General features: G+C 52.9%; 1 protein-coding gene across 2 annotated transcripts; it reads right to left on the reverse strand.

Annotated features, from left to right (window-relative positions):
* Window positions 1-372: 372 nt before the first annotated feature.
* On the reverse strand, window positions 373-18,435 carry SART1 (spliceosome associated factor 1, recruiter of U4/U6.U5 tri-snRNP). 2 transcript variants are annotated; one of them, XM_026650421.1, is made up of 20 exons: window positions 18,047-18,435; window positions 16,666-16,720; window positions 16,349-16,404; window positions 14,091-14,217; window positions 13,139-13,244; window positions 11,744-11,821; window positions 9,895-9,994; window positions 8,677-8,819; window positions 7,264-7,470; window positions 5,954-6,075; window positions 5,704-5,852; window positions 5,227-5,357; window positions 4,624-4,794; window positions 3,829-3,939; window positions 3,520-3,607; window positions 2,924-3,014; window positions 2,242-2,377; window positions 1,813-1,902; window positions 1,126-1,247; window positions 373-868 (listed from the first exon to the last, which is right to left on the reverse strand). In XM_026650421.1, the coding sequence occupies exons 1-20, from the start codon at window positions 18,405-18,407 to the stop codon at window positions 850-852; spliced, it is 2,463 nt and encodes an 820-aa protein (XP_026506206.1). In that variant the 5' UTR covers window positions 18,408-18,435; the 3' UTR covers window positions 373-849. The 2 variants fall into 2 exon arrangements, with proteins under 2 accessions (XP_026506206.1, XP_026506205.1); XM_026650420.1 differs by having other exon boundaries at window positions 4,624-4,797.
* Window positions 18,436-21,908: the final 3,473 nt, after the last annotated feature.

A 21,908-nucleotide genomic window follows, 5' to 3' on the forward strand; every position in this document is an offset into this window, starting at 1 on the left:
GCAGGGGCAGGTTCTGGGCTGCGGGGGGTGGCAGGTCGAACTCACTGCTATCCACACTGATCTGTGCAGAGGGAGGATATAGGCCAGCTACCAGCCCATGGCTGCTCCTCCAGCCGAGACACGCCTCCCCCCACTGCAGTGCTGGTGAGCAGTACAGCACGGTCACCCTGTTCAATAGAACTAGATGTTTTGCAGAGACAGGTCAGGCCTCCCTGGGACTAGGAAGTTGGTCTGGATAGTACTTGGGAGCCTCAGTCATGGGGCAGGGTGCTGTACAAACACAGCAAGAGCCAGGCCCTGTCCCCCAGGCTAACAGATCCACACCCTAGGAACTAGCATCTCCAGACAGGCAAGAACAGGGCCCAGCTCCCAGACAGGAATTGGTGCTTTTAATGAGTGATTTGGTTTGACATCAATACAAAAACAAGGTTTTGGTGCCAAGAGTCACAGCTTCTCAACTATATACACAGCCCTGCCCCTGCCTGTGGGGGTGAGGGCAGATCAGCCTGTTTTGCATCCAAGACATCAAGAGTTGAAGGGAGAGTTTAACAAACTGCACCCCAGCATCTTACTTGGGCACAGGCAGGAGTCCCCTCTGTGGCACAGGGCAGAGTGACACTACTCCAGCAGATGCTGAGAGGTGGAAGCCACTAGAGGGAGCACTACCATGGGAGGTCCTCCCCCCTTGACTTCACAACTTGTAGGTACATGGTGAGGGTGGGGCAAGACTGGACCATTTCCCCCAGGAGATTAGAGACTCTCCACCCTCAGAACCCAGGATGCACATGGTCAGACCAGATGGGAACTGACAGGCAGGTGGCATCTGCTTCCAGGATCAGTGCTGGCAGCTCACTTGGTGATGGTGTTTCTGTTGAAGCAAAGAGAGAGGGGACATGAGTGAAGGACCAGGACCCAGGAGCACTCAGGGCAGGGGGAAGGGATCATCCCTAACAGGGGTCCTGGCTACAAAAGAGGCCGTGCACTCCTATATTAGCCCCATTAGACTTGGGAGAACCATGCCCTATGCTCCCTTCCCGACCACCTGCCTGGGGATTTTAGGCCCCAGGCCCTGGCTTCCCAGCACCAGGGAGGTCAGACAGACCAACCCCATGACGGGATACTTACGCATTCATGCTCTTGCCGCTGCCGCTCAGCACAATGTAAGGCGTCTTCTGGGCCTTCTGCTTCTCCTGCAGCAGTGCCACCGTGCCCAGGGGTGTGTCGCTGGAGCTCATCTTCTTCAGCAGCTGGGGGGGAGAAGAGAGCCTGAGTCAGTATAGCCCCCTGCAGACTTTCACCAGCTCAACTGTGAGCCCAGGCTAACAGCCCATCCCATCCCACCTGCACCCAGGGATCCGCACCCGGTGCTGGGACACAGCCACCAGGGAGGTGTAGGGGCTGTTCCCAGTCCATCACACAGCAAAGGAAGAACTCCCCTATTCCAGTTTAATGCCCCCTGCTTTTAGAGGAGACAGTTAACCTAAAGAGGGATTTGGCCAGGACCCCAGGCTTAACAGCCTGAGTCTAAGGCTGGAACAAAACTATTGATGAGTGCAAATAATCTGCACTTTTCTGATGCAGAAGCAGCAGCACAGCGCCCCCCTAGTGAGGCACTGGAGCCAGCACTGACCACAATGGGACAGCACCCCACCCTATGCTGCTCCTGTGTCCCCCTGGGCTCTCCTCCGGTTTCCCATCCATGCCTGACTGCTTGGCCAACAGGATGAAGCTAGACCTGCCCCCACCGCCACCCTCCTTGCAGCATCCTGCAGCCTCTGTCCATGGGAAGCTCCAGCCATGTCACCCACTCACCGCCTCCTCATCCAGCTTCTTCATCCTCCTCTCTGTCTTCATCTTCCCGGAGCCCTTCCCATGGAAGCGGTGAGAGAGCTGCCGGAAGGCCTGGGGAGAAAGCACACAGAGTAGGGGTCAGCACTGACTGTCAGCCCCACCCAGGGGCCTCCTGCCACCCGCTCAACACAGCACCAGGGATGGAAAACCCCCAACGCCCTTCCCCATCTGTCTGTGGCAGCAGGGAGAGCAGGGGATCCCCGCCACAGAACTCCCCCTTCACCATCACAGCTCCCAACCAACCTTCCCACCCCCTGAGAAACAGCATCCTTTCACCATCACAGCCGCTCCCCATGGGGGGGAATGGAGGGAAGAAACATGGCTGCATCACTACTGCCCCGCCCCTCCCCTCCCCCAGCTCTGGGCGCCCCACATGTCCCTTCCCACTACCTCCTTTGGGGTCAGCTTGCGACCCGTCTCGTCCACATATTCAATCTTGACATCAGGCTTGTAGCCATCCTTCTCCTTGAAGTCCTGGGTGAAGCCCCGGTACTCCTCCCGCCGGCTGTACTTGTCATCAATGGCCCTGCGGGAGCCCAACCCAGAAGGTTAGTTCGGTGGGGGGTGTTCTCCCTGCAGTCACTGCTGATCCCAGTATGGTGCTAGGGGGTGCTGTCTTGAATGAGATGCCAAAATCAGGGCTCTTAGCCCTCGGCCATTAATGATCCCCTGGCACTCAGGGGCCTTTCAATGGCATGAGACCTGGGCCCAGGCCTACGATAAAGGGGGGGGGATGGGTGTTACTGGGGGTGCATGACCAGTGTCCACATCACCCAAACCACCAGCACAACTGCCCCCTTGCTGCCAGTCTCCACTGTGAGACCATGGGCATTCTTCTGGGGTTGGGGGAACCAACCATGGGGCAGGGCACTGACAGCACCTATTCTGGCAACAGATCTTGTGGCACCCACTCCAGGCCGCTCTTGTGGTGGCAAGTGCTACAGCCATGGCTAGCACAGTGGGGCTTTAGCTCAGGCAAGAGGCCCAGGCGCCAAGACCCAGAGGTGACAGATCCGATTCCAGCTACTGATGATCTACCCTGGGGCTTTGCCTGCCCCACAAGACCACTTACATCTTATCCTCGATGCAGTACACAGCTGAGGGCAGCGACTTGTTGGGGGCCTTCACCCTGGCCACCTTCTGCACTGTTGTCTCCAGCAGGCCTGCAGTGAACAGAAGAGGCATGGATCAGGCCCTGCCCAAGGGCAGTGAGTGCTCTGGGAAGCTCCCTCCCACAAACACCAGCCCCAGAGATCTCAGAGCTGCTGGATCACACTGGGAGAAAGGGGCTTTCAGGGGCAGCATGGCCTAGTAGGCAGGGCAGTAGACTGGGACTCAGGACTCTAGGCTCTGTTCCTAGCTATGACACACCTTGGGCACATCAGTTCCCCTCTCAAGGGCTCTGTCCCACTCCCACCCTTTGTTGGGACTGCCTCACTGACTGTTCAGTGCCCAGCATGACAGGGGCTGCAATCTCTGTAGATCCTGCCTTACTACAAATTAAACAAAGTTCACTCCAGTCACTGAGTACCAGGGATGGTTTTCAGAGAGGCAATGAGGAGTTGGGCCCTGTCGTGAACAGGGAGCCAGGACTGGGAGCACAACAGGTAAGCATGGGAACCCAAGAGGATTCTGGGACAGGGGGCTCATCCTGAGTTCCCCACTTACCTTTGTTCTGGCAAAGCAAGAGGGCAGCAGCTAGGCCCCGGTTCACTATGGGCTCCTCATCTAGGATGGTGGTGGAGGATGCTGAGAACTGCAAAGGGAGGAGACAGGTTCAGGGCTTTGGACCCATCTGTTTAGAGTCCCCTGCTATGCCAGCCTTGGACTCCCCTCCCACAGCTCTGCCAGTACCCCTCAATCCTGACTTGCAGCCCCTCAGGGTTCATTGTGTTATACTGGGGGGTCTGTGGGGGGAAGCTATGAATGCAGTGACTCCTATCCCCACCCACACACCCCTTCCCCAATTGTACTCACATCCTGCTGCTGTTTCTCCTCATCTAGATTGACCGTGCTCCAGCCGATGTTCTCTTCGCCATCGGAGTCTGAGCCTCCATTTCCTGACCTCTCATCATCCCGTTCAAAGTCCTGAAAGGAGAAGAGAGGCCACTCGGGGCATCAGCATGGGGGCCCCCCAGCTGGGTGGCTTAGTGGGGCTAGGATCACTGCAGAACATGTGCCCCAATGTCCACTGCAGCCCCATGCTCCCAGCTAGAGCCCAGAGCCCCAAAACAGAAGCACTTCTGCCACCGCAGTGCCTCCTGGGAGTGGTAGTTTGGTTGCTTCACATGCCCATTTTCCTTTATGGGCCAGACTACATCTCCCAGGATGCTCCATGGCCAAAGACTCCCATGATGTAGTGCTGTTCTGCACCAGAGGAAAGACCATGGTGTAGGATGGAAACTTTAGTCTGTCCAGGAAGCCCAGCCCATAAAGGAAAATGGGAGCATGAGGCACCTGGACCAAAACTTCCGTAAGGCACCATGGCAACATATCTGAATCAACCCCCAACCCACTACTATCCCAGCCCTGGACTCTCCCCAAACCCACCCAGCTGTGCTGATGCCGATCAGTCTCAACCCACAGCCCGCTGCTATTGCAGTCCTGGGCTCTTCTCCCCCGCCCCACTCTGCCAGCGTCCCATAATTCTGACCCACAGCCCTCTGCTCCTGCTAGTTCTGCTGATGCCCCTCCATCTGGGGCAAGTGTCTTCCAGCCCAGCCCACTCAGGGGAAGGGTGGGGGGGGGGGAAGAATCCCCAGGAAGCCACACCATGAGCTCCTCCTGGTCTTCACGGTTGCCGGCCAGCCCATAAGTGGGGATCTCGCCCAGTGTGCGGCAGAACTCCGAGGTGGCATTGAAGACTATTGCTCCTTTCCTCTCTAGCTCCTCGTCGTCCTCCCGGCTACGGCGCGTCTCCAGTTTCTTGACGATCTCAATGACCTGCTTTGGGAGCAAGAGGGCTGGGTTAGACAGCAGCTGGGCGCTAACAAGGCTGGGGGCTCACGCGCTGAATCAAGGATCACTAGGAGCCCCCAGAATCAGGGCAGCCCCAGCAGGGCAGCTGGACCTGTGTTCAGGGGAAGGGTGTGACTGGGCATCACATGCTCTGGGGTGGAGGGTTCAGTCAAGGAGCAGTGGAGTCCAAATGCATCCATCCATAGAACAGGGTGACCCCAGGATCCTCTCCCTGGCTCTGGGAGGAAAGTGGGGTCTAGGGGTTAATGATTCCTGGGTTCCCACACTAGGAGCCAGGATTCCTGGGCTCTCTCTCTGATTCCATTCTATTCCATATGGTTATGAGGCTCAGACGGCCTCCCAGACCAATATCAAAACCCCCACCCTGATTCCCCCCCAGAGACCAGGCCTCCTCACCTTCTCCCCACTCTCCTTCAGTTGCTGCATCTGCCGGAGTTTACGGCCCTTCTCCAGCTGCTTCTGCAGCTCCTGCTCCGCCTCGTCCTCCTCCAGGGCAACTGGGGATTTGGACACCTTCTCAGCCTCCTCTGCAGGGAAAGAAACATGGGGAGGGAATCAGCAACAGCAACAAGTATCCCAAGGGGCCTTTGCTTCAACAGGGTGGGGGGGTCCTGGAAGGAGCATTAGGCCAGACACTGGAAGCTTTGGGTAAGAAGTCAGGCTCCCAGGGCCCCTGATACACTAACCAATGCTTCTCAACTTTTTTGATACCAGGGACCGGCTTTGCTGCCTTCCTAAACTGTCAGGGGGATCTCAGGGACCAGCATTGGTCCACAGACTGGTTGTTGAGAAACACTCCTGTAACCCACTAGACCCCACTCTCCTCCTAGAGTAGTGGAAAGAACCCTGGAATCCTGGCTCCCAGCCCCTCACCATCGCTGCTGATTTCCATGTTCTCTACCCGGGTGTCATCTGACTGGGATGGCAGGTCTGCAGACTGGTTCACATTCTGTTCCATGTCCCCTTCCTCCTCTTCCTCCTCCTCCTTCTTCCTGTGAGCCCTCCTCCCTCGGCCCCGTAACCTGTGGTGAGAGAGAAATTGGTTAGCACATGAGCCAATCCCCCACAACCTTCTTGGTCTCTCCACCCACAGGACTAGACTCCCATGGCGGCCCCCGGTTACCGGGAGCCAAAGTCGCTCTGCTTTGTCTCATTGCCCAGGGGCAGCAGATCATCAGCTTTCACTGGCTTCTCCTTCTTCCGCAGCTTCTTCACCCGCCGTTTGGTCTTCTTGAAGGTGATGTTCTGCAGGGAGAGACCAGATGGGTCAATGAGGCGCAGCCCCAGCAGGGTCCTGGCCTAGTGTGTGGCACCTTGTCCCCAATCCCCATGAGCACCCAGAGCCCAGCACCTTGCCAACCACCCCCTCACACATCTACCCAGAAGCACCTGGGGCTCTGCACCACACCAACCCCCCGCCCCCGCATCTGTAACTAGAACCACAAGTGCAGGCGCATGCCCCGCAGCGCCACCCCCTAACACACACACGAGCAACTGGGACAAGGAACTGCCTTTAACCCACCAGGCCAGGGGGTGGCTAGAGCCCAGCACTCCACTCCAGTCCCCACCAAGCCACAGGGAGTCTGGTCTTGTGAGACGAGGTCAGTATCCAACCCCCCATTGCAAATGTTCTCCGTGTATGGGAGGCAGCACCATCTTGGGATTGGGAGCCAGGACTCCTGGGTTCTATTCCCAGCTCTCCCGCTAACCTTGGGGTCAGTCCCATCTCCTCTATGCCTCAGCCCCATCTTTTGTCTAATCAGACTAAGCTCTCTGGGGCAGGGACTGTCTCTCTGTGCATGAGAGGGGGTCCTGATCTCAGTTTAGGGGCTCTGTGCGTTGCCTGGTGCACAGTGGGGTCCTGATCTCAGTCAGGTGCTTTGCAGCACCCAGGATACAATCCCCCTCCAGGTGCTACTGTAACAGACATAACAGCATTAGACACAGCTTCACAGAGTTTAAAGATTATCTAGTCTGGGCTTTGTACAGCACCGCCAGGGAATTTCACCCAGTTCCCCCAAATTAAACCAAAAGACTTTAGACTATAACATTTCATCCCTCAGGAGACTAATCTGTTGTGAACCCCACACAGAGTAGGAGAGACCAAGGGGCTCCCACTGCCCAAGGCCCCTGCAGCATCAGGGAATAGATGAGGTAAGACATGCGCAGCAGATGACCCCTGCCCCATGCTGCAGAGGGAGGTGAAAACCCCTAAGGTCCCTGCCAATCTGACCTTGGTCTAATTCCTTCCCAATCCCAAATCTGGCCACCAGCTGGACCCTGAGCGTCTGGGCAAAGCCCATCAGCCTAGCAACTAGAGAGGATTCTGTGGACCAAGTTAGAGCCTGGCTCGCCCCGCATCCCACTACTGCAGTAGGGAGCTGGATCCTGGAATAAACGAGGAGCAGGTGCTAGTGTATGAGGTCTTCTTACCATCTCCTCTGGGGTGAAGTACTCCGAGGCCAGGTGCAGACCGGGCATGTCTAGGCTCTGGGCCTGGCTGCGCAGACTATCGCGGACTTGCTGCAGCTCCCGCTCCCATGAGCCATCTGCCATGCCGCTCGAGTCCAGCTTGAAGGATTTCTTCTTCTCCCCTTCGATCTCCTCATCATACTTGGACAGGACATTCTTGTGCTTGTACTGGGGTGGGGAGAGACAGCCCGTGAGCCTCCAGCACAGAGACACCCCCCCCTCAGCAGCCAACCCTCCAGGGTCAGGCAGCACAAGGCATTCCAGCAGGAACGCAAGAGGGGAATCAGAATGCCAGGGTTTGCGGCTCATGAGATGCCCAGGTCTTCCCCACCACTGCTCATTCTGGCTTCCACTCTGTATGTCCTGTCCTCTGCTGATTGGCCGTTTCCTCTAACTCCCTCCCACGCCCCCAATTCATGTCCTCTGCCTTCCTTGGTCTGGTTAGCTATACTGCCTCCAATCCCACAAGCAACCCACCCCCGCTTAAACAAACCATGGCACCTCTCCGCTTTTCATACATCCATAGAGTTTAAGTCCAGAAGGGACCATTAGAGCATCTACTCTGACTTCCTGTCTATCACAGGCCAGACAGTTTCATCCAGTTCCCCCTGGATTGAGCCCAATATCTGGAGTTTGGCGAAAGCCTCTCCCAGTAAGGCCTCCAGTCTGGATTTGAAGCCATTAAGAGAGCACTATTTAGATTATTCCATGTTTGGAGCATTACCTGTCACCACCGGGGGCCCCCGCCCCCTGATCTCAGCCATGAGGCAGATCACAGAGCCTGCAGTGGGAGCCCCCACGCCCGACTGTTGGGCAAAGAGACTAGTCACAGCACCAACTACAATGCCCTTCCCCACCCCATACAGATGCTCCACACCTCTCAGGATCAGGGTTTGAACGGCAATCCCTATGGACAAAGCTAGTCCATAATCCTGGCCTCCATTGCCAGCCAGGAATGCACCCACTGAGTAGGTCAGTGCTCAGACTAACCTACATGAAGGACTCTTCCCAGGCAGGCCAGGAAATGCTCTGCACGCTAATGGCATGGCCCTTTAAAGCCACCGTACTGCTGTAACCCAAGAACCCTGATGCCCATGGGCCTGGATTGAAGGAGGTTAGAGAACAGTGTTAAGTCACAGCCACCAATCACGGAGGGGGGGGGGGTTGCTAGTAGCTTGATTACAGGAGGTGGCTTTGGGGATTTAGGTCACCTACGACCACATTTCATGGCTACCTTTAGCCCAATGACTCCAGGCACGGGGCACAGACAGATGGACACACACACACATATCGAGGAACCTGGGCCCATTTTAAACTTCAGGAGGAGGCCTGAGAACCAGTGTAGCCTGCCCTTATACCCCGTGCTGCCCTTACAATGGCCATGTCATCCACGCTCTCCTCCTCCTCATAGGGCCTGTACTCCGGCTTCTTCTTCCGCAGCTCCACGTTCTTCTTAGCTTTCTCCTTGTCCACTATATTGACGTTCACCAGGACATCGTCCTCCTCCTGCAGGACGCCTGGGAGACAAGACACCATGACCATCACTGTACAGCCCTGGCTAGGCCCCAGCCGCAGTGCTCTCAGCGCTATAGCTAATGATCATGGCCCGTCACTGGCCAGCAGGAACAAGAGTCTGTAACAACATCACCACTTCCCTCTCCTCTAGCCTTGCAAGGTGCTTTACATCTGGCATTTAATCCTGCACCACGCCCCAGAGAGGCTCCAAAGAGGGAAACTGAGGCCCAACACATCTAAGCGACTTGCCAGAGTTCAGTCAGTGGCAGCACCCATGGTAGTGTCCAGGAGCTCTAGTCACTGATCAGGACCCCTTGTGCTAAGAACTGTACAAACAGAGAGCTGCCTGTCTAAGTATCTCCTGACTTTCCGGTCATCCTGCTCTAGCCACTGGGCCTCGCTCCCTCCCACTTCTAGTATGATTATGGGAAACTGCAGCAAATCGTTACTGGCTCAGCACCTGCTGTACTGGGGGCAAGAGTAGTATGCTGATAAATGCATTCCCCAGCCAAAGGGCTTCTTGCACAGTGGGTGTAACACAGAGTTTGATGGAGTCCTGCCTTCTGAAACCTGTACAAAACCTGCCCCTTGCTGCCCAGACTCCAGAATATCCACCATTATCTCCATTCAGTGAATAGAGGCAGTGCGGCCTAGCGGGCAGGGCACTGGATTGAGAGTTGGATATTTGGGTTCTAATCCCCGCCAGGTGACCTTGGCCAAGGCCCTTTCCCTCTCCGTGCCTGTTTCCCCTCCCACCCTTTGCCTGTTTACACTGTGAGCTCTGAAGCAGGGACTACTTGAGGGCAGGGTCTATGCAGCACCCGGTATAACTGTACTGGTTGATATCACACCCACTCACCCAATTCTACCAGTACATAATCTGAGTGGAATTGCTCACAGGTTCTACACAAACAGTTCTTTTTTCAGGGATTTGTACAGGCAGGCCAGAAAACAAACTCAGATCTTATAGCAGGGAGTGGGGAAGGCCCTAGTGGTAGCCATGTCATCCCAGTACAGACAACATGATCATTACCCCACTTCCACGCCGAGGAGTGCAAGGGAAGTCCCTTTGGTTACCTTTGTCTTTGAGGGTCAGAATAACGGTCTTTCCTTCCTCGAAGGAATCGATGGTGTGTTCCACTGTCAGGCCCTGCAGATCCCGGGAGCTGTAGTGATCCTGGAGATAGAGGAAGATCCAACAGGAGAGCATCAGGCTGCAGGAAGTCAGCTTGAGAGGAGAAGGCGCAAATGGTCCCCCAAGCCAGAACTCAGGCACAGCCACCCGTCCCCCAGTGGACAGTAGAGTCGTAGATTACAGAGCCAGAAGAGACCACTGTGATCATCTCGTCTGACCTCCCGTAAAACACAGGCCATATGACAGCCCTGAGTTAATTCCAGGTTGAACCAGAGCAGATCTGCTAGAAAAACATCCAACCTTGGTATAAAAATTGCCAGTGATGGAGAATCCACCACAGCCCTTGGAAAGTTCTTCCAACAGTTAACTGGGGAAAAAATTGCTTATTTCTAGTCTGAATTTGTCTAGCTTCAGCTTCCAGCCATTGGCTCTTGTCAAATCTTTGATAATGGAGGGCTCTTCAACCTAGCAGACAAATTTCTGTCCCCTTCTTAGGTCTTTATAGACTGGGATCAAACTGCTACTTTGTTAATTTTTTTGTTAAGTTAACTAGACTGAGCTCCTGGTGTGTCTCACTCTAAGACAACAGAGGGTCCTGTGGCACCTTTAAGACTAACAGAAGTATTGGGAGCATAAGCTTTCATGGGTAAGAACCTCACTTGCATCTGAAGAAGTGAGGTTCTTACCCACGAAAGCTTATGCTCCCAATACTTCTGTTAGTCTTAAAGGTGCCACAGGACCCTCTGTTGCTTTTCACAGTTTCAGACTAACACGGCTACCCCTCTGATACTCTAAGACAACGTTTCCAATCCTTTAATAAAGCTCGTGGCTCTTCTCTGCACCATCTCTGGTTTATCAATGTCCTTCTGGATCCATGCACACCAGAACTGGACACAGGATCCAGCAGCCAAGCACTGTATGGCTTCAGCTTTGTACAGAGGCTAGAGAAGCAGGTTTCAGATCAGATGCCTGGGATTGGGGGACTTGCAGTTTCTACCCTAGAGCAATGCTAGGCTGCATGGGGAAGCCACCGCTGCAGCACTCACAGTCCAGTTCACTCTAGAGTAACTGCAACACTAGTGAAATTGACAGAGTTGCACTGAGGTAAGGGAGCGACTCTGGCATGGATCAGGGCCATAGCACACGGAGTCTGGATAGTCTCCAGAAAAGCCATTGTGAGAATGGAGACATCAATACTACTGCATCTTCAATAAGCAAACATGGCCAGACCTCCATCCCAGCACGCTCCAGATGTGTGCAGGGGAGACCCCTTCTTTCTCTGGGGGCACTAGGATCCATGCAGCACTCCCCACCCATCAGCCATGTATGCTACAGGGAGAGAAACTGCAGGGAGAAGCCAGCCAGAGACAAACTGGAAGGAGCAGAATCAGCTGACGCTCGGACCATAAGACACTATTTTGTACTGATTTGAAGGAACTTCTCTGCTCTGCACTGACAGGGGTTTGCTCCACCCTGCTCCCTTCTGTCTCTTCACTTCAGACTTGCTCCACAGCTTCCCCTCATACCCTCCCTACCCTGCCCCCCTCTCCCCATTTCCTTTCCCCTCCCAGGAACAGAGATCATTCTCTTTGTGGCCATGGCATGGTTCACTCTGCTTCTGCATTCTACCCCTTTCCCCCAGCTGTGTCTGTCCCCACCATTTAGGGTATAAGCTCCTCGGGGCAGAGACTCTGTTTGTACAAGGTCTAGTACAATGGGGCCTGCTCATGGTTGGTCCCTAGGCACTGCTGAGGCATTTGCACTCTGCCAGCACCTCCAGGTTGGTCTCACCTTCTTCTTCTGCCCAAACTCCTCTTCGACAAGACTGCTGATGCCGAATTCCTGGTCCATCTCTTCAAGGAGTCTGGCCTGAAATTAACAAAATAGAAACAATTCTGATGCTTTTAAAATTAATCGCAGTCACAAAGGACATATTAAGATATAGGGTCTAGTGCAGAGGTCCTCAAAGAGAGGGCACAGCTGGACGTGGGCCAGCCTCCACAAGGGCGAGGAGGGAACGCCATTCAGCCCCTCCCCACTCTGCTTCAGTGCCGCCCCCAGCCGCACCCCCGGCTCCGGTCCCCAGCCTCGGCGCAGCTCCAATCCCAGCCCCACGACAGCCCCCAGCCTCGGCCATGGCTCAGTTCCCAGGGCCAAGGCTGGGGGCAAGGCCGGAAGCGGAGCCACACCTGGCCACAGGCCCAGCTGCTGGCCCCCACAACAGCCCAGCTGCGGCTCCGCTCCCACCCCCAGCTCAGTCTTATTCCTGGCCCCAGACCCACCCCCAGCCTTGGCTCCCTTTACCCCTGTCTGCCCCCCAACCCCTGAGCCGTGGCCCTGCTCCCAGCCCCAGCAGGGTGCGACCCTCAAAAGTTTGGGGACTGCTGGTCTAGTGGCCAAAAGTTGGGGGGAGGGCTGGGAGCCAGGACATATACGTTCCTTCCCGAGCACTAGGAGGGAGGGTATAGAGTCTAGCGGTTAGAGCTAGAGGGCGGGACATTAGGACTCCTGGTTTCTATTACCCACTGAGAATGGGTAATAGTGGTCAGAACAGAGGCATGTGTGGGGGACAGAACCAGAACTCCTGGCCCAAACTTGCCATTTAATCCATTTGTACCCGTATCACTTTCTCTATGTCTAGTTCCTTGATATTGGTTGGGGACCTGCACAGTGCCTGGCATGATGCCCCCCTTCTGGCTGGGGTCTGTAGGCACTACCATAATACACCTAAACAACACAAGGGCTAAGTCTGGCTGCTGTGTACACCTTCCGATCTCTGTAGCAAGCTCATAGCTCAATAGGAGCTGGCTAAGCTGAAGAGTATTACTTCCAAAGCATACAGCAAGCCATCAGCACAGGCCCAGTCCAACACAACACCCCCTTGTATGCAGTACCAGGCCAGCAAATGTCTGCTCTCGCATCAGCCGGCCCAGAATACCAGCCACCATGCAACGCTCTGCCACACGCGGCGAATTACAGCCTTAGTTCCTTATTGCAGAGGCAACCAGAGAGCTGGCACAGCTGAGAGCAGGGCAGATGGCACCAACTGCTGGGATAAGGATGGAACATGCTTTACTACTGGACTGAAGACAAGGGCAGCTGGGTACATGTTACACATGGCGCTAGTGTTCCCAATGAGGCGCCCATGCAGACCAGATGTTCCGGAGACTCCAGGACTATACTAACTCTCTTCTCAGCCAGCTCCTTCTCAACCTGCAGCTTCCGGCTCCTCTCGATCCAGGCAGCTGTGTCATCCAGCCAGGGGTCATCCTCTCCCAGAGACTTGATTTTCCTGAAAGGGGGGGGGAACAGAGGCAGAAGCTAGCAGGAAAGAAGGCTGTTCTGCCTTGGAGAGCTCCCCACCACCTCCTCCTCCTCCCTGGAGCCCTTTGGATACTTGAAATGACCAGAAGCTCAAATGTCTTCCCTGTCCTCAGGAAAAGCATTGGTAGTTCAGTGGTAGAATTCTTGTGTCTGCCCCGTGGGAGACCTGGATTCAAATTCTGGTCAATGCAGAGCCATGTTTTAGAGAGGGATGGAAGAGGGAGAGGAGGGAAGGATGGTTCAGTTGTCAGGGTACTAGCCCAGGACTTGGGAGACCCAAGTTCCTTTCCCAACTCTATCAGACTACACTGAATACTCTTCTCCATTGAAACGTCCAATTCCTCTTGGAATCCAGCTAAATTCTCAACCTTAATATCCTGTGTCAATGAGTTCTGCAGGCTACTTCTGGCCAGAAGGGCCCAGGTCTGACCACAGTATAACACAGGCCATAGGACTGCCCTGAAGTAATTCCTAGTTGAACTAGAGCAGATCTCTTAGAAAAATACCTAATCTTGATTTAAACACGACCAGTGACAGAGAACCCACCACAGCCCTTGGTCAGTTGTTCCAAGGGTTAATTAGCCTCACTAGTAAAAATGTGTGCCTTACTCAATGACACATCTTGAGCAAAGCGGTCATTAGCCCAGGCTGTTAGATCCAGACATCCCAGGTTCAACTCCTGTTGCCAAACAGTTACATCCTTATATTTGTATAAAGCTTGAGGTCAGAGCAAGGGGCAGTGGGTGCAGACACTGCATCACACTCAAAAGTAATGGGGCCAAGCACGGACAAAGCAAACAGGGTAGGGGGTTACCCTAATTTCTGGTTGAGAAGCCGCTTCTCCTTAGCTGCTGCTAGCTTCTCCCGGATCTCCTCCCTCTGCTTCAGCACAATGGGGTTGATCACCTCAGCTGCCACAGGATCCTCCTTACTGCCCACTTCTGCAGAGGAAAACACATAAGACAGAGGAGCTGCAGCTGAAGGAGCCAGACAAGTACAGTATATACTCGTTCATAAGCCAAATATTTTTGGTAAAAAAATGACGCATCAAAGAGCAGGGGTCGGCTTATAAACGGGTCTACACCAAAATTTGATGATTTTAAACTCTATGGAATCATTGAATTGAATATCTAATACATTGTCATTTTGTTTACCTGGAGCATCTGCAGGCATGGAGCCCCCCAGCCCCATTGGCTGGGAATAACGAACTGCAGCCACAGGGAAGTGAGGGGCTCCATGCCTGCAGACGCTCCAAGTAAACAAAACGTCCCAACCCGCCAGCAGCTTACCCTGACGGCCGGGAGCCAAAGTTGGCCAACCCCTGAAATATAGGGTCGGCTTATAAACGAACAGGCTAATGAATGAGTATATACGGATATGTTACTGCCCCCCTCGCCACTTGCATTCCTCCAGTTAGTGCTTGGCTGGAGAACAGAATAGCACAGGCATCAACTGAGTGCCTTGATCAGCTGGGAGAGGGCATGGGGGGAGTCTTATCACATCTGATCATGGGATGGGCCTGATGTCTTTTCCCCTTGGCCAGAGCCAGAGCCCTGCTCCCTGTGGAGGGAGCAGCAGTGGGAACTGGCAGACGTTGGGTCCGAGGAGGAAGGAGACCACCACACTCTAAAGGGCTGCTCAGCAGGGAGTCGGCAGCTTAGCCCAGGACAGTCCGTACACAGACACTGTGTGGTGACGCTACACAGCACAACCTAGGCGTCAGAGAGGCCAGGAGAACCATGGGATCTGTCTGTGTCCAGCAGCCTTGATAAACACCACTGCCAAGACCTGCTCTTCTCTACCAGGAAGGGGCGCTATAGCCAGTGAGCCCTCCTACATCCTCCAGTTCTGCTTGTCCTGCCACCATGCCTAGTGCAGAAATGCATGCTGGGATGGAGTCCCCAGGGCCCTCAGCTGGCAGAGGGCAGAATTTTCAGAATCATGGAGCACTGCCTTAATCCTGCTCCTACGGGCTTCCACAGGGGTTTGCCAGGCCAACACTGAGTGCTCTAGAACAACCCACCCAGAGCATCTTGCTGCCTGATGAAGAGGAGAATTCAGATGGAAGCTGTGGAGAGTTCCAGCCAGACCTCATCTTGAAGGACAGACCCGGGTTCGAGTCCCTGCTGTGTCACAGACTCCTTGTGTGACCTCAGGCAAGTCACTTAGGCCATGTCTACACTACAGACTTCTGTCAGCCAGGGGTCAGATTAGGTGTGACTTGTGACTGACAAGAGCTGTGCAGGCAACCACCTCTAGTGTAGGTGTAGCTATACAGACAAATCTGCACTTTGAGGTGTTTCGTTTTGGGGAGATAGGGTTACTAGACCGGAGCAATGCCAGTACTGCTCAGTCACATGCTTCACCGGCATAGCATACTGATAATTTTATGGTGGTATAGCGCTCCTAGCACAGACATGGCCTCTGTCTTTCATTTCTTCATCTGTACAACAGGGTATTAGCATTCTCTACCTCTCCAGGGAGCTGTGTGGATAAATACATTAAAGCCTGAGGGGCTCAAATGCTACAGAGATAGGGGCCAGGTAAGTACACACAAAAACAGTGTTATTTGTACAGCGCCCAGCACAATGGGGTCTTGGTCCATGACTGGGGCTTCTTGGGTGCTACTGCAATGAGAAAAATACTTAATGGGATCAGAAAGTTTAAGGCCAGAAGGGACCATTCGTCATCTAGCCTGGCCGCCTGTAAGGCACATGTCAGAGAATTTCAGCCAAATACCCCTATATTGAACCCAATAACTTGCTAGACCAAAACATTTCAGTCCTCAGGAGACACTTATGTGCCCCATGCAGGGAACAGGAGAGACTTGGGCGACCCCAATACCCACGGGCCCTGCAATGGCAGGAAACCGATGAGAGATGAAGGGTGGGGCACAGGAACAAGGACCCTCCAGCAAAGACCCCCACTGCAATACATCAAAGAGGGGGAACACTAAGATGGCAAAATACCAGAGACCCCACATTTTTGTGCCATTCCTACAAAGGGATGTTAAAGCCTTAAGTACAAAGTGGTTTGGGTTTTTGTTTTAATTAACGTGAAAGCCAAACTTACCCTTTTTGATGGCATTGACTTCCAAAGGCTTCAGCCCAAGTTTAGCTCGGAGTTTACTGCAGATAGGAAGAAACATGGGGTTATGTGGCATAAGCATCAGAAATACACAGGCTACAAGAGCAGGACTCATTTAGAACACAGAGGAAAGATTCTCCAGTGGTACAGGCATTAGTGTGGGACTCAGGACACCTGGATTCAGGGGATAAAAGTGTCGTCCAACCTCAGAGGGTGGAATAAATGCATTTGGTGCTCGGACACAATGGGAAGTGGTGGGGAGGGAGGGCACATAATTACATTAGATATAGCATCTCACTTACTTGGTCTCTTCAATGCTGAGAGAAGCATCCCCCGAGCTGGCCTTTGAGCTGGCAGCTGTTTAGTGATAAGTCAGGGAGATGTTTGTAAACAAGACAAAAGTAGCAGAGTCCTTGTTTTCATAGATTTTAAGGCCAGAAGGATCCACTCTGATCAACTGGTTTGATTTCCTGCTTAGCACATGCCAGAGACCACCACCCAGCTAAGATATGCTTTTTATAACGAACAGTGCTATGAACACACACACACACACCTTACAGGGACCTGAAAATTTAGCTTGGTTCCTTTGGCCTTGCCCATCAGCTGGAATAAAGATCCCGCAGATGGAGCCAAGCTAGTTATTCTGTTGACAAGACAGAACAGGTTCCAGCTCACACTACTGTGGAGTGTCAGTGAGGTCAATGGCTAGATACCATATCATGACAGAATATGGTACCATAAAACAGGATGTGCTAGACAGATGCAGCCAGAAAGTGACTCTATGCAAATCACAGGCCACAACCGTTATTGTATAGAGTTATATATTAAGACACCTTTTCAGGGTACTTTATACATAGATGTCTCATGATCAACAAAGGAAGCCCCTTCACAACAGGTCTGTCCTGACCTCATCTGCTCCAAAAAAACCTTTCATGACCCCTTTATGAGCAATTACAAGCACATGCATGCTCACTCCCCAGGATGGGCCATGAGCTTACTTCCTTGCTTTACTCTGATCTCTCACTCCCCTTATCCATCAAACTCCCCCCCCCCCCCCCCCCCAATAAGTCAGCAAGTCATACCTTCCCTAAACCTCATGCCCCCGCCTCCTCCAGGACAGCACCTGCAGCTTCCTCTTCTTCCAACCCATGAGACATGTCACATCCCTCTCACCCATCAGAGATTATAACTCCTCATCTCTAGCCCATAACAAATTCATGCCCTCTGACCTCCAAAGTTAATGACCCAATGCCAGAACATAGAAGGACCCACACGCTCTCTAATCCCTCACCGAGTCCCTTCCCAACACGTGGCTCCCATAACTTCTCCCCTAGCAGCCAGTCCCCCCCATAAACCTTCATAGCCAACCCAACACCCCCCATAGCCAGCTCTAAACCTCCAAAGCACTGTAAAGCACTGCTCACCAAGGCTAATAAACTCTGTCCTTTCCCTTAGCTCATTAGCCACATCAATCCCTCCCCCACCCCACAGCTCCTCTCTCCAAATCTCATAGCCACACCCCACTCTGACCTATACCCCTCCTGCACCCCACAGGGCACCCCCTATTTCTTTCCCTCTGACCTCTTCAGCCCTTCCACTCTTAGCCACCAGTGGCTCCCCAATCCTCTCAGACCACCACCTCTACCCTTTAGGCCCCTTCCCCGAAACCCCCCGGGCTCTGACCTGCCTCGTATCCCTCGTCGCGCTTCTCCCGCTTGATCCGCCTGGTCCCCTCGGACTCCTGGGTGCCCCTGTCCCCGGCCCGGCCATGACTGCCCCGTGCCGCCGCGGCCGCCTCCTCTCCCCCACTCCTCCGGCTGCTCCGCTCCCCGCGGCTCCGGCTGCGCTTCCCTCGCCGCTCGCCGGACCCGCCGCTCCGGTGCTTGTGCTTCTTGTGCTCCCGGTGCCGGGAGGAGGAAGAGGGGACGGCGGGGGGCGGAGGCGGCTGCAGCTGTTGTTGTTGTTGTTGCTGCTGCTGTTGCTCCTCGGAGCCCCCGGGGCTCCCGGTCTCCCCCCGCTCCCGGTGCTTCTTCGAAGAGCCCATGGAGACGCAAAATGGCACCGACGCAACACGAAACTTCCGGGGTTGGCGCCACTGAGCTTCCGGGTCATTCCGCTAGTTCGGGGTCATTCCGCACTACTTCCGGATACTTTATACGCCATTTCCTGTTTCTCTACACGCTACATCTGGTTTGGCATGTAGCCTGTTTCCCAATAATCGAATTCCTGGTTACCCACGCGTCACTTCCTGTTTACAAGGCTACCACCTCCGGGTTAACCCTACACACTTCCTGTTTGCCTGGAGCTGCCGCAGCTAGTTGCTCTTTGCCCCTAGCCTGGCGGATGTGCCGTTACGATTGGAGCGGGAGGCGGCGGCGGCATATTTCTTACCAGGGGAGCCGAGTGACACGGGCTGTGGTGGCCGCCCCGCGGCGCAGAGCTGCCATTTGCAGACATTGCCGATTGGGGCAGGCGTCAAAGTGTCGACGAATTAAAACAATGAGCCATCAAACAAAGGCTGTCGGTTGGGGTGGGGGGCAGCGCACCGCCAGCGGCTGTACACAGCCAGAGCGAGGACACCTTGGGCAGCGGTGCCCCATGCAGCCCAGGCTCAACCATCTCATCCACCTCATGGTTTCTAATGGCTCTGTGAGCTGCTTCAGACGTGCCTTTGGACCCTGTACAGCTGGCTACTTATTGTGTTGTTTAGTAAGCCCAGCAAGTCCAAACCAAACTATGGCAATGCCATTGCAAGGAGAGAATTTAACCTGGCTTGGGAAGACCCGTTCTTGTTTATAGAAGGGAAAGAGTCTAGACCTAGAGTGGTGGTATGCAACACTGCAGCCGTGTGGAAAATGTTTGATTTTCAGTGGCATTTTACATAAACCTCTGCAGAAATTAACAGAAAATATCCCACTGGATCGGCTTTGCAGGGGGAGTTAGTGCTCCACTGGAATGTTCATTGGCTGTCAAAGGGAAAGGATCTCAAAAGGTTTGGGAAACAAAGAGGACCAGTGCTAACGTTTTTGGAAAAGAGGAATGAACTCGTTGACAATTGCAAGCTTATTAAAGGCAAGGACTAGATAAGTGATCTAGCTTTCCTTATCGATATTGTGTTTAATCTCAACACATGTACAGGGAATCATTTGCCTTTTTGCTACACTGTTCAATTGAGTTGCCTCTTTTATATAAAAACTGTGACTCTTTCAAAACAGTTTGTCCAAATAATTTGGACCACTTCATTCATTTGCATCAGTTAAAAATTGAGAATGACAGGGGTATAAATTATGAGAAACTCCACCATGCAGTGTCTTCACTGTTAAGAGTCATTTGAGAAGATTTTTAAGGTTGATAAGTACACCATGGCCCTTCTTACTACTTCTTTCACTGTTTTGTACGCTGATGTTGATAATTACCCTCCAAATTTACAGAAATTCTTAAACTAATATATTAATTCTGGACTTGAGAATAAATTCAAAGAATTCTGTACATCTCCAGTGAACCAAGATGTGACACCATGCTGGAAATTTTTCCCTAAAGGAGATTTTCCTCTGATAGATGACCTGGCCCTTCGATATGTGGGCAGGCTTGGATCAACATATCAAAACTTCCATTTTCAGAGAGGAAGTTTATTAAAAGCAAATATCACGCCTAGATCACCAATTCCTAACTCACTGACTTACATGTACTAGCATCAACAAAGCTGAACCCAGGGATTGATGACATTGTGGACAAGAAGGGACATTCAGAAACCCCTTTAGACTGCTACCATGACACCCAGATCATGGTTAGTTTTATTCTGCATTAATTACATTATAGAAAATATGTAATTAAGTGTCATTTTTTAGACCAGTGGTTTTCAATCTTTTTTTATTTGCGGACCTCTAAAAAAATTTCAAACACAGGTGCAGACCCCTTTGGAAATCTTAGACATATTCTGCAGACCCCAAGGGATCCATAGATCACAAGCTGAAATTCACTGTTTTAGACATGTTAGTAATAAAGTGATATTTTGGTATGTTATAAATTCATATTGTGCCACGGCTGGCAAAAAAAGTTGGCCACCAATGATATAAACCATGAAGGTCCTGCCCTCCTAACAGGGGAACATACTATCGTGCTGGGGGTGGTGTTAGTTATACAATTTCTTCTCCACACCTCGGCAAGAGTTGGGAATGGTTTGTTCTAAATACCCCTTCTCTGCTTTATAAATATATCTATACCCAGGGAGAAACCCCATTGGGAGTGGGGGAAAGAACCATCACCCTCCCCGTGGAAGGGAAAGTATAAGCCATATACCCTTTTGTATATACAAGGGGAAATACCATTGGGAGTGGTGGGGAGAACACTCATTCCCTCCCCTCCTATGTGGAAGGGATGCTATGACCCATACACGCTTCTGTATCAGGGGCCATATCATAAGGGGAAATCAGTTCATCCCCCATTGGGGCCAGCAGACTGAGAGGAGAGTGTCCCTGCTGAGTCATCAACACCCTAGCTTGTGAAAACAGACACAATCCTAGCTTGGTGCAACATCTCTGCAGATTCCCTCCTACTTACACTTGTGCCTTAGGATAGTAACCAATATCAACATTTTACTTTAGGGCCTGGTTTGTTTCTTTAAATACTGCCAGCCAAAGCAGCCCTATATCAATATTTGAAATAAGCCCCTGGCTATCTCTTAAATCATTCTGATCCCTAAAAAAAAAAAAAAAAAAAGATACATCTTTCTTGGGCGTGTTAGGGGTTTTCTATGCAAAAAGCTGGCATCCTGGTGGAGATGGAGCCAGCCATGCAGAGCTGTAGATCCTGGTGGCAGTTAATAGGAGTAAGGGCTGAGCCGTTGGAAAAACTGACAAGAGGAAGAATAGGAATACAACAGGCCCCAAGGACTGTGCAGATATTCGGTAACTGCATCACATTCTCCCTTCCTCTGCTGCCTGTGAGAAAAGGAAATATCTCCATGCCACAGGAAAATGGAGGCACAGGGAGGTGCAGATCCAATTATGATGGGGGCCAGATAACTAAGAGGGACTTGCCTCGAGATCACACAGAAAATCAGGGCCAAAGAAACAGGGATACAAGTGTTCTGGCAGCCAGCCCCCTACCCCCACTCTGCCCTTCTCTAGCCACTAGACCACACTCCTATCCCAGAGCTGAGAATAAAACCCAGGAGCGCTAACTCCCAGTCCTGAGCTGTTCTTGCCCCTATACCTCCCTCCTCCCTCAGCTGGAAATAGAAGTCCTGGTACCTAATATACCCTGCACTAACCCAGTGTCCCAATCAGTGGGTTGTGAGAAGGTTGTAGATGAGTCATGGGCCTGGTGTGGATGGGAGGTCCCAGCAGGCTAAGGGGGTTAGAAAGAGAGCCTGCCTTGCACTCACCCCCCAACAGCAGCTCCTGTCCTGCAGGGCTGGGCCCAACTCCCATCTCTGGCCATTCTGGGCCAAAGCTGAGTGGCGCTGCAACCCCACGCGCCAGGTTGGGGAACTGGGCCCAGCACCATGGGACAGGAGCTGCTGCTGCAGGGTGAGTGCAGAGCA

This window comes from Terrapene carolina, unplaced genomic scaffold (assembly GCF_002925995.2).
Source record: "Terrapene carolina triunguis isolate 2854851 unplaced genomic scaffold, T_m_triunguis-2.0 Scaffold89, whole genome shotgun sequence".
Taxonomy (NCBI): Eukaryota; Metazoa; Chordata; order Testudines; family Emydidae; genus Terrapene; species Terrapene triunguis.